Below are 13,024 nucleotides of genomic sequence, written 5' to 3'. Positions count from 1 at the left end.
TTGTAGGAAATTTTGTCAAATTTTCAGTTCTAGTGGAAATTTTTTTTTTGAACTTTTCTTTTGTAGGAAATTTTTTAAAAAAGGATACACTCGATCCATCTCTTTTCCCATCTTTTTTTTTCCATGAAGACATCCTAGGCGTCGAAGGGAGTACCAGTTTGCTTCTTACCTACCTCTGGATCTGATTCGTCTTGTTCCCGTCTGGATTCCCTCAAAGGTTTTTGTTTTCCCACTGGCAGGCTTTTCGTTTCAAAATGTCATTTTGACGTTGACTTAAATTGAATTTCACCGAAAGGCTTTGTGTTTATCGTGGACAAACCGCTGTCCCTTATTGATTGCAAATTTTTTGCCTTCTTTCATTTCTTCTTAGACACTATGGCCTGACACCCAAATGATGCTGATTGTACTAAATGTAGCGTAAGCGTTAATTACGTTTTAAAGATCCCAAATGGCCTTTAAGGCCACCGTGGGGCTTAGGTTAGCTTGTCCGCTTTTGACACTGAGGGACTGGGTTCAAAAACCAACAGTTTTTCAGAAATAATTTTTCAGGCAATTCCCGATAGCTCGAATCTCCACCTGAAGGACTGTATTATGATTAGAAAGAAAGAACTGTCTTTTTTGATACGGATTTGATTGCGACTCCTGTTCTTCTAGCTCCACAACTTGTAGCCAACGGTGTAGCAACAGCTGCCAGTGGGGAGTTTGGGCTAGGATTTCTAGATATTTGATCCAAAACTTTTGCAATAGTTCCATCGCGTTTCCCAATGGTCACATCGATTGTCCTACCCCTACCTTTTTCCATTTCTCCATTATCTTAAGTCTCTTAGCCCCCAGTGCTGTCACATACCTTTTCTGCATCTCTTTTTTTTTTGGTTATTGTTGAGACCCTCATTCCCGAGATTCTCTCGACCTAGTTTTCCTATTGTGCTCTGTGATGTTCTTGTGAGCCGTGGTTTTCTCGTGAGCCGTGATTTTCTCGCTAGCAGTGTTTTTCTCGTAAGTCTTTATTTGTCTACAGAGTCGAGTTTTTTTCGTTGGTCATGATTTTCTTGTGAGTCGTGTCTTCAGGACTCACATACAAAGAGCTTATTTTAATCAAGGCTACGCGCGATCGCCTAATTCTTCTCGGAATTCGCCCACTCCTGCGCAGCACAACTCACGCACATTGCTCTGTTATAAATACTACACTCGCCTCTTGCCAGGACTTTGGCGTATATGCCAGATAATACCGCAGAACTATTTCATCAGGCCCTGATGACTTAACTGGCGAGAAGTTTTTCTTTATTGCCTTTCTGACCGTCCCATTTGTCATAATGAACTCTTGAATAGGCCCCTGTTCGGGAGTACCTCGTTCGCCCCGCTGGGGTCTTCAAAAAATAGGAGTTTATCAAAAGCTTTATCATGTTTTTCGTAGTCTCTGCTCCATTTTCCATGTCGTCTTCCAATGTCTTGGTTTGGATATGAGTATTTGAGAGGAACTTTATCATTCCAGCAGCGTGTTTTTATTTTTGTAGTCACATACTGCCAGGTGGGGGTAGCAATTCTTGGCAATCTCCCTTTGTACAGCAAGGTTGCTCTGGTTCATAGGCCCGATCGCTGGGAGAGCGATTGAGCAGCATTATTAATGTTGTCAAGATGTCCTCAGCTTACATTAGCTAAGCTTTGCCTTTCAGCAAGATTGCCATGTTGTTTGTATTCCCTGAGTCTACAACTTGCTCCTGTGGACCTCATTCCCAATATTATGAATCTCCTATGCTATTAGAGTTATTTATCTCCGAAAAAATTCACTACCGTAACCGTAATTCTTTCAACATTGCTCCCAATGACTTCTAGGTCTTCTAAAATTTGTCCATTTGGTCTAGGCCCTATTCCGACAATTGTTCGATTTCGGCGCTAGCCGAAAAGAAGTGTGCCATAAAATCCCTTCAGTCCTATACCTCAGCATTCAGATTTTCAACCCTCTTTGGCAACTCTTTCTACTTTGCAATAGAGGCAACATTAAACATAAAATAAAAAAAAATAAAAATGTTCTTTTTGGTGTGTGACCTCTAGCCATAAAAATGTTGTCGCGTGATTTTTGGTCTTCCAAATAGAAAAAAACCTAAAGACATAAAAGTTTCAAAACTGCTGTTTTATGCCCTTTCTTTCGTATTTTTATGAAAAAAAAACCAAAACTTACAAGTGTTCATCATATATGTAGGGAGGGTGCAAGAAAACTTTGCTCTAGTTGTGGATATTTCCATGGTGCCTGGATATGTATGGATTTTCAATAATTCAGCACTACATTTTTTCTGTCACTTTTTCATAGACTACCATTTTTTGGGTTTTCGTTTTGGTCTCCTGCCATGGCCGCCGGTATACAATATTTGTTTATGATAACCTAAAAAAGTAATAATGGAAGGAAAATGATGCGTCCATCATGTTTGGGGGGCAGATATTAGGTGTGTGTGTGTGTGTGTGTGACAGGCAGGGAGAGCCTCTGGGCCTCAAGGGGGTGGTAGTGTGGTGGTTTGAGGTAAACAATCAGTCAGTGGGATAAAATAAACAAATAGCAACAACAATAACAACCACAACGACATTAGTAATTATAATTTGTTTATAACACCAACAACAACAATAAGGTGAAATGCCAACATCTATAACGAGAGTGAGTGCAGTGTGTGTGGTGAAAGAGAGAGAGAGAGAGAAAGAGAGGGCCCTTTGAGATTAGTTGAGTGTTGGGGGGAAAGTGTAAGGAGAGCAATGTTACTCTATTCTCTCTTATTTTGTAATTCTTAATTGTAACAACAACAAATAGAAATACATTTACCTTTTATATATATTCGGCTATTAATTGCTACGTATCGATTCATCAGTGTACAACACACTGCTACAACAACAACAACAACGTATAGATTCAGTTTTGTATATTACGCAAGTGATCAGTGATCCTGAGATTGTTGCTGTAATGTTTTTCTTCTATTGTAGATGTTAAATAGGTCAAATAATACCGAATAAGATGAAATTGTTTGGCCGATATTTGATTTAATAACACCTTGGCTGATTGCAAGAGAAGAGTTTTGGTTTCTTTTGTTTGTATATGTAAAGACTTATAGACATCTGAAGTTGCAATTGTTAAATTTTATGATGATTTATCGATTATTACATCAATTATCCATTTGTTGTTGTTATAAATATATGCGTATATTAGGGTGATGACTGTTTTACAACCTCATATCCCTGTATCATATTATGATGAGTTTCTATTAGAGATTAGGTAAAATCTTTCATGTAAGGTGAGTCAATAAAAAAACCTCACGCACAAAATGATTTTAAAATTTTTAATTCGGCATTTTAGGAATTTGTTTGAAGTCAATATGAGCAGTTATATAATCAAACACTCAATGAAGTTAAATAACCACATTGTCATTGGAGAGGATGAATCTTAGTGGGAGGTTGTTCTTGTTGCGGCAGGAGCAATATAAGTCTTACAAAACTTTGTTCGCACGCTCATAGTATTGGTTGCTTGTGGCAATGTTTATTAGAGAGTTATCTTTGCCCCTAGTTTAACTTCAGATATTTAAGAGTTTTAAGGTAGTCATTCAGAGCTACGGATAGTTCTTCAAAATCTTCAGCGCCACACAATTGACTACTGTACCAATGACCAGTCCATGAGTAAGAAATGAATATAAGCAGATTTTACGCAACCTGTTTCAGGCATCAGAATAAATGCAAGAAGAGCTAGAATAGCACCAGAGTTTCGGCGTGCATTGCAGATGTTTGGTAGATTAGGTTAGGTTAGGTTTAAATGGCAGTCTGCCATTAGACTCACTTTGACGTTTTCGTCTATTGTGATACCACAGGAACAGAAGAACGAAGATGCCTTCTAGTTCCTACCGTTGAACCCTCCAGATCGCTTTAAAAAGCTCAACAACTTGCGAATGTTCTGCTAAATCAGGCAGGTTCTCAAAGAAATGAAAAGCTAAAGTGGATCTCCTTCTGACTGCCAGTGCAGGACACGCACACAGAAGGTTTTCTATAGTTTCTTCTTCTTCGACGATCTCTAGATTCTGCAAAAGTCTTGACCGGCAACCTACAGTCTGACAGCATGTTTTCCTATTAGACAGTAACCTGTCATGACCATGTCAATGAATGAGACGTCTGTTCTAGCCAGTGACAGCAAAGCGGTAGACCTCTTCAAGTCTAGATTAGGCCACATAGTTTTCGAATGCTCATAGCCTCCTCTTTGTGAACATCTATTATTCGTTGTCCGTCGGACCTGATACTAAAGACTTAGCTTACATGTCGCTAGAGCCATAACCACAGAATCCAGTTTGTCTGAAATGTGTAAGGTAGTTCCTACAATTCCCTAAGATAACTCTGTGGCCCTGCACCCAAAACAGGTGAATTTTGAACTGTTCAGCAATAACGTTGAGAGATCTGCAACAGTCGAGGGCGAGTTCTATTTTCAGTAATACGTTCCAGGAATTTAATGGCTGCCTGGCTGTCTGAGAAGATATTAATGACAATCGTCGTCATGACATTATATTTTAGTCACTCCACCATTGCAAGGATCTCTGTAGTGCCCGGGTAACCTTTTCGATATGACCAGTTCTAGATCTTCAGAGTATAACCCAAAGCCCACACCTGGTCGTTTAGTTTGGAACCATCCGTATAGAAGTCTATGTAACTTCTGTTACCAGGGAGTTCCAATCGGTTCCATCAGGAATAGTAGTACAGTACTTTTTATCAAAAAGCGACTCAGGTAGCGAGTAATCCACACTGCCTGGAATCTCGGACATTGTATGAAGGATAGCACAGTGTCAGCCTTATGACCAAAGAGAAAGCTCCCTTATCTTCACTTCAGTCAGTCTAGTCATAATGTCCAAAGGCTTTAGATGTAGCATTAAATTGAGAGCATCAGATGGAGTCGCCCTAGTGATGGAAAAACAAACCATCCTTTGGATCCGTTTGAGTATTGAACAGTAAGTGGACTTTTGAAGCGCCGTCCACCAGACCACAACACCCTATATCATAGACATATAATGCTATATGCTGGAAGCCGCAATTTTTTCCCGATTAGACTGAAATTTTGCACATAGTGTTCTAGTTTGACTTTTAACAATTGTTCCAAGTACGGTCCGAATCGGTCAAGAACCAGATATAGCTCGCATTTAAACAGGTCTCCCAATTTGACTTCTTGAGGCCCTTGAAGCCGCAATATTTGTCCCAATTTTACTGAAATTTTGTATGTAGTGTTCTGTTATGACCTCCAACAATGCGCCAAATCAGTCTATAACCTGTTTTAGCTCCTATGTCAAGCGGTCTCTTGAGCATTCTTGTTCGGCTCCTAGAAGCTTTAATTTCTGCTGGTTTGACAGAAGTAAAATTATGCCCTACAACAAAATGTATTTTGTAAAAAATTTTAGCAGAATCCATGGTGGTGGGTTACCAAGATTCGGTCTGGCCGAACTTAGCACGCTTTTATTTAATGAAAGATGTCATAAATTCTTCCATAAAAAATGTTAACATAATACATAATTCTGTGTAAAATTTTTTTTTTTAATTTTTTTCTTAGTGAAGTTTTTTCGAAAATTTTGTAAAATTTTCATTTTATCCTTTTGAGAAATTTTGTCTTATTTTTTTCTAAGCCAATTTTACATATTTTTTTATTAAAATTTTTCATAAAATAAAATGTTGACAAAATATATTTAAGGACAAATTGTTTAAAAATTATTAATTTTTTAGGAAAATTTTCCAAACTTATTTCTTTAAAAACAGGTATATTTGTACACTTTTTTACAGAACCATATAAATAGAACACAAAAATGACAATCCTTTATTTTAACAGAATTTGTTTATAAACATGCATATTTTTAAAAACAATTTTTCTTGACATTATTAACTGATAAAAAATATTTCTATGTTGTTTCTTTTCTTTTCAAACACTATGTGGCTGCTTCGTTTCTTCGTATCATACAACCAACATTCAATCAACCAAACATCAACAACTACAACAATTCAAATCCAATGCACAACTAACCCAACAACAACAACAAAAAACAAACAGCGCGTTAACAGCTGATTCAATTCCAATAAAAAGAAAAGGGAAAACAAACAGTGAGCATAGAACAACAGCACTCCCACTCCAATTGGAAGAATATTCAATACACTAAACCACAACAACAACAACAATAACAATTAAAACCGTAAATAATTACCAAAACATACAGGAAATTACACACAGCCACACACACACACGAGCATAGACAACATTATCAGAAAGCAAAGAAAGACATAAAGCAAGTGAGAGCAAAAAGACACACACAAAGTAAAAAAAAGAAGCAAAACACAACAACAATAACAGAACATAACAACCCAGCCAGCAAACAAACAAAAAGTAAACTCAACAGCTACACCACCCCCCTGTAGTCTGCACACAGAGAGAAAACAAACAAACCAAATCAATCCAGAAGCTCAGCCTAAATCTTCAACAAAGCCTGTGTGCATCGATTCGGTTAATCGGTTCGCGAAATCTCTATTAAATCAATTCTCCTGGTAACGGGCAACCAACCTCGCGCGAATTTCGTTATCTCGCTCGTCCCATAGACGCGCGTACTCACCAACATCCATATCCAAATTCACACATAGACACCGGTCAGCCGCCGTCTAGTGTGTGAAAGCGCAGCGCAGCAGCCGCAAACATTTCCCAAGAGTCGCATTTTTTAACCGACAAACTGTTCAACACAGCCGTCAAAATAATTCACCAACCCAGCGACCCGAATATCCCCAAGGCTATAATGCCATATAACGGCTCAACTAATGGCAGTGCCGGCGGTGGAGGGGGCGTTCTGGTGGTCAGCGATGGGCCGCAAAATAAAAAGATACGCACCGGTGTCCAGCAAGCAGGTGATGGCGATGTTCACATGATTGCAAGGGTAAGTTGAAATTGCAAACACAAAAAAAAAATGAAAAACAATCTAAACCACGAATATAAATAAAAAAAAAATCAATAGTCCTAGAAAAGGTGGAAAATTGCTTTTAAGATAGGAAAAAAATGTAGATTTGATTCCTTTGGTTTTCGCAATTGTTCTGCCTATGAAAAATGAAATCGTTTTTAAAGTTAGAATTGATTAGAGGTATGCATATGGATTGCACTGGGTTAAGTAAAGCAGTCTACAATTTCACTAGAAAAATTTTTGTTCAAAAAAATTTGTCAATAACTTTTTTTTTTAAAAAATTTCCCAATATAATTCTCAATTTGCTTTTGTCCAAGCTCCTTTCATTTGAGTCCTATATTACAATGGCCGGCAAACTCGTATTCTTTGGGTGTGGATGGACCCCCAGAAACTTGGTCGCGAAAATGGGTATCAATTTCGTGCTCTACTCCCCAATACCTTTCATTTGAACCCCATATTGCCAGGGTCGATAAATATATCCGAGTTAGCCCCATATCGCTATGGTCAGTCGAGGGGCAGCCCCCCAAACACTCCTCATTTGGAAATCAGATTCGTTTTCTGCACTCAAATACCTTTCATTTGAGCCCCATATTGCCGTGGTAATTAAATAAGTCCTGTTTGGGGGGTCTTTTGGTGGAGGGGTGGCCCCCAAAACACTCGGTCCCACATTTGGATAACAGATTCATATTCTGCACTCAAATACCTTTCATTAGATCCCCATATTGCCATGGCAGTAAATAAGCCTGTTTGGGGGGTCTTTTGGGAAAGGGATGGAACCCACAAACTTGGTCCCACATTTGGAAGTCGGATTCGTATTCTACACTCAACTACCTTTTTTTTACGCCCCATATTGCCATGGTCAGTAAATTAGTCCTGTCTGGTGAGTTTTTGGGGAAGGGGTGGACTCCCATGAACTCAGTCCCACATTTGGAAATCAGATTCGTTTCTACATTCGTTCTGTTTGGGTGGTCTATTGGGGAAGTGATGGACCCCCAGAAACCTTTTTTCACATTCCGATGTCAGATTCGTATTCCACACACAAGCCACATATGATCAGTAAATAAGTCCTGTTTGGGGTTTTTTTTGGGAAAGGGGTGGACTCCCAGAAACTTGATCCCACATTTCGATGTCAGATTCATATTCTACTCGCAAATACCTTTCACTTGAGTCCCATAATGCCATGGTCGGTAAATATGTCCGATTGAGGGGTATTTTGGGGGTCGGGGTGGTCCCCCAAACACTTGTTCCCACAATTGGATATCAGATACGTTTTCTAATCTCAAATACCTTTCATTTGAGTCCCATATTGTGGTGATTGGCCTAAATATATATTTATTAGGGTTTGATACCCCTTGATACCCCTTCCAAAGTTTGGATACCAAATTTTTGTTCTAAGGCTAATATAAGAGGCCACCACAAAATTTCGCTTAACACGCACCATCCATCTCCCAGATGTAGCGTTTCTGAAAATTAGGGTAAGGGGGAGGGTCCGCCCCCCCTTCAGATACCAAAACATGAAGTACTCTATTTTCAACACGGGTCCGTAATGCAGCATCTGTGAAAATTTCAAGAAAATCGATTTTGCCACAAAAAACAAACAAACCGACAAACAAACAAAAAATACCCACCACTATATAGGATGAGGGTACACTAATCTAGTCATTCCGTTTGTAACACCTCGAAATATTGATCTGCGACCCATAAAGTATATATATTTGGGTTGGTCTCGTCATTCTGAGTCCAACTAGCCATATCCGTCCGTCCGTCTGTCGAAATCACGATAGCGGTCGAACGCATAAAGCTAGCCGCTTGAAATTTGGCACCAATTCTTACTATAGAGGTCATTAGGGATGGCAAATGGGCCATATCGGTTCAGATTTATGTATAGCTCCCGTATAAACCGATCTCCCGATTTGACTTCTTGAGCCCCTGGAAGCCACAATTTTCATCCGATTTGCTTGAAATTTTGCACATAGTGTTCTGTTATGACTTCCAACAATTGAGCCAAGTACGGTCCAAATCGGTCTGAAACCGGATATAGCTTCCATATTAACCGATCTCCAGCTTTGACTTCTTGTGCCCTTACAAGCCGCAATTTTTGTCCGACTTGGCTGAAATTTTGGATGCGATTTCCTGCGACTTTCGACAATAGAAAATTTGCCTGCATTTTTCTTCGGAAAATTTTTTAAAATTTTTTGGAAAAATTTTTTAAAATTTGTTGTAAAAATTTTTTAAAATTTTTTTGTAAAAATTTTTTAAAATTATTTGTTAAATTTTTTTTTATTGAAAATTTTACAAAATTTTTTTCTATTAAAACTTTTGTCAACAACAACAATTTGTCAAAATTATTTTTGTAGAAAATTTTGTCAAAATAATTTTCTAGATTTTTTTTTTTAAATTTTTTTTCCAAAATGTTTGTCAAATCTTTCTTCCAACCCACTCTATGGCAATTTTCATCATTACCAGTATCAGGTTTTTCTCATCTCAAGTGACTACCCCTAATGTGTTACATGATCTACGACGTTGCCTTATGGTGGTGTTTGGTGTTTTGTTGGCATTGTTCAAACTCTAAGCTTTAAATAAAATATTCCCCTCCCCCCGCACCTTATCCCTGGACACACATGAAAATCAAGAACTACCACCAGTTACTCCTTCCACAGAGTTCAGTTAGTTATCCTTTTGCGCCAACGAAAGGTTTTCAATTTCATTCACTTTCCTCGCTAGCTCGCTCGCTCTCTATCTGTCTGTAGAGAAAACAAACAGCCAAACACCCTCTCTTTATTCCCCATTCTGCGCCTTTTGTTCTTTCGAGTTTTGTTTCAGTATTTTTTTTGGGTAATCAAGGTGATTTTTTCCGCTGATAGATTTCACCATACCACCCCAACACCCCACCACCCTCCTTCGCCTTCTATTGTAGATATGGGCCATAGGGTATGTATGGCTTGGTTAATGGTATTCATCATTGATGGTTTTAACTTTTCCACTGTTTTTCCTCTCCAACCCCATTGACATTTAACGCTCGCTTGCTCGCTGGTTTGTTCAGCCAGGCAGGCTATCTTCTGCTTAGTGAAATGCATTACTGTTACTGTTTTGTTTTCATTTTGCCGCCGCGCTCGCGACTTTTGATGAGGGTTGGAAAAATCGATTTTTCTTGTTATAAAATGACGCGGCTAAAACACAGTAACGTAGAGCATTATGCTACACGCAGAAAAAATAATTTCGTAGAAATTTCTTGTGCTGTAAAGAAAAAACTAAAAAATAATTAAAATTAAAATCCTATAATTTTATAAAAATTAAAAAGTTGCAATAAATCTCATTAAATTTAGCTACAATTCATAAAACTTTATATGAAGATTAGGTTAGATTCGGTGGAAAAGAAGGTGCAGATATTAATCCGCACCATGCCACTATGGACATTGACCTAATCCAGTAATCGGCTTGTTGTGCGCTCTAAAAAGAAAATCTAAGTTAGGAATTCGGTGCAACCTACAAAATTCTTCCCCAAGGGACAGGGTGATAAAACTACGCCTACCGAAGGGAAAGAGTAATAAAAATACCCTTCTCGAAGTGAAAGGGTAATAAAATTACCCTTCCTGAGGGGAAAGGGTAATAAAATTACCCTTCCTGAAGGGAAAGGGTAATAAAATTACCCTTCCTGAAGGGAATGGGTAATAAAAAGCCCCTTCCCGAAGGGAAAGGGTTACAAAACTACCCTTCTCGAAGGAAAAATAAAACTTCCCTTCCCGAAGGAAAAGGATATTAAAACTTCCCTTTCCGAAGGGAAAGGGTATTAATACTTCCCTTTTCGAAGGGAAAGGGTATTAAAACTACTCTTCCCGAAGGGAAATGGTAATAAAACTATCCGTCCAAAGGGAAAGTGTAATAAAACTACCCTTCCCGAAGGGAATGGGTAGTAAAACCACCCTTCTCGAAGAAAAAATAAAATTTCCCTTACCGAAGGGAAAAGGTAATAAAACTACCCTTCCCAAAAATAATGGTAATGAAAAGGGAAATAAAACTATCCTTCCGGAGAAAATATGGTAACAAAACTACTCTTCCCGAAGGGAAAGAGAAAGGGTGGTAAAACCACCCTTTCCGAATGCAAAGAGTAATGAAACTACCCTTCCCCAAGGGAAAGGGTAATAAAACTACCCTTCCCCAGGGAAAGGGTAATAAAACTACCCTTCCCAAAGGGAAAGGGCAATAAAACTACACTTCCCGAAGGAAAAGGGTAATAAAACTACCCTTCCCAAAAGGAAAAGGTAATAAAACTACCCTTCCCAAAGGGAAAGGGTAAAAAAACTACCCCTCCCGAAGGGAAAGGGTAAAAAAACTACCCCTCCCGAAGGGAAAGGGTAAAAAACCGCCCTTCCCGAATGGAGAGGGTAATATAACTACCCTTCCCAAAGGCATCCCGGCCATTAATATCCACACCCTCGTTTCAACCGTAGCTAACCTAACCCATCATTGAGCTTAAACTTGAATCGGACTGCACTCATTGATATGTGAAAAGTTTGCCCCTGTTCCTTAATGAAATGTTCATGGACAAATTTGCATTTATGACCTTAAGACCCGGGAAATCGGTTTATATCAAAATATAGTCTAATTGGGACCATATTTGCCGAGACTGTTGAGGGTCTTACAATAACCTTGAATATTCACCGCAATCGGATAATAAATGCTTCTTTTTTTGGGCTTAAGACCCTAGATCGGCATATCGGGCTTCATAGCAGCTATGCCTAAAAATCGATCGATTTTTATACCCTCCACCATAGGATGGAGGTATACTAATTCCCTCATTCTGTTTATAACTCCTCGAAAAATTCGTCTAAGACCCCAAGATGTGTATATATTCTTGATCGTCATGACATTTTAAGTCGATCTAGCCATGTCCGTTCGTCCGTCCGTCTGGCTGTCGAAAGCATGCTAACTTTCGAAGGAGTAAAGCTAGCCGCTTGAAATTTTGCACAAATACTTTTTATTAGTGTAGGTCGGTTGGGATTGTTGGGATGGGCCACATCGGTCCATGTTTTGATATAGCTGCCATATAAACCGATCTGGGATCTTGACTTCTTGAGCCTTTAGAGAACGCAATTCTTATTCGATTTGGCTGAAATGAGGTGTTTTGTTATAACTTCCAACAACTGTGCCAAGTGTGGTTTAAATCGGTCCATAACCTGATATAGCTGTCATATAAACCGATCCTGAATCTTGACTTCTTGAGCCTCTAGAGGGCGCAATTATTATCCGAAATGGCTGAAATTTTGCATGAGGTATTTGTCTAAGAGGATATATACTTTGTAGAGCCGGAAATGGATATTTCGATGTGTGGCAAACGTAATGCCTTAATGAATATAACCCCTATCCTATGCAGGTGGCTATAGAAAAATGTTTTATCTTTTTCTAGAATACTATCTAATTTTTTCTCTCAGTGCCTTAGTAATATTGCAATCTATGGACCTCACCCTCCTACTACTTTTGTTACACAAGGTGATGGCTTGTTCTCCTCTAATGTCCTTTCATTCAACTTTACCTTGCATGCACCAGCAGCAACTACTGCTGCCACTGCCACCATTACAACAATAGACAACAGCTTATTTTTGTCTCTAAACAAATGGCGATTGTCATTGAATCATGCTCTATTTTTACTAAAAATTTTTTTTCTAAGATTTTTTGTGTTGTTGTTGTTATTCCATTTATCTTCTATTTACGTAGTTAAGGTTGCTTGGGTAATCAAGGCAATGCAAATTTGGTGGAAAGGTGTAAAAACTGAAACCATCCACATTAGAAATGTTATGGAATATGGCCTTTAATGGGTTTTTTTATTTCTTTTTTTTTTTTTTTGGTAGACTTTTCTTGTTGTTGTATTGCTTGGGAAAGAGATTTTGCGGGAGAGCTAAGCGATTCTATTAAAAAACTTGGCAGACCATTTGTATATCTTTTTTTAGGGCTACTATTTTCCGCACTTTGATGGTAAAATGTTATTTTAGATTTACTGAAGGTCATTAGTAAAGTTTTTGGTAGGGATTCTTAGATTGCCACCATATGAGTTGTTAGGCCTTTTTACAACTATAGGGATGCCAATT

At 38.5% G+C, this 13,024-nt stretch overlaps 1 protein-coding gene across 7 annotated transcripts in view; it reads left to right on the top strand.

Annotated features, from left to right (window-relative positions):
* Positions 1-13,024, top strand: part of LOC106081057 (heterogeneous nuclear ribonucleoprotein L) — a 451,695-nt gene that overhangs the window by 13,889 nt on the left and 424,782 nt on the right. For all 7 annotated transcript variants that reach the window (XM_013242759.2, XM_013242758.2, XM_013242757.2 and 4 more), the window contains exon 2: positions 6,050-6,917. In XM_013242759.2, the coding sequence (XP_013098213.1) occupies positions 6,780-6,917 (138 nt within the window). In that variant the 5' untranslated portion in view covers positions 6,050-6,779. The remainder of the gene's footprint in view (positions 1-6,049; positions 6,918-13,024) is intronic.

This window comes from Stomoxys calcitrans, chromosome 5 (assembly GCF_963082655.1).
Source record: "Stomoxys calcitrans chromosome 5, idStoCalc2.1, whole genome shotgun sequence".
Taxonomy (NCBI): Eukaryota; Metazoa; Arthropoda; class Insecta; order Diptera; family Muscidae; genus Stomoxys; species Stomoxys calcitrans.
Note: the sequence above shows the minus strand (reverse complement) of the source record. Positions and strands in the feature narration are given on the sequence as shown.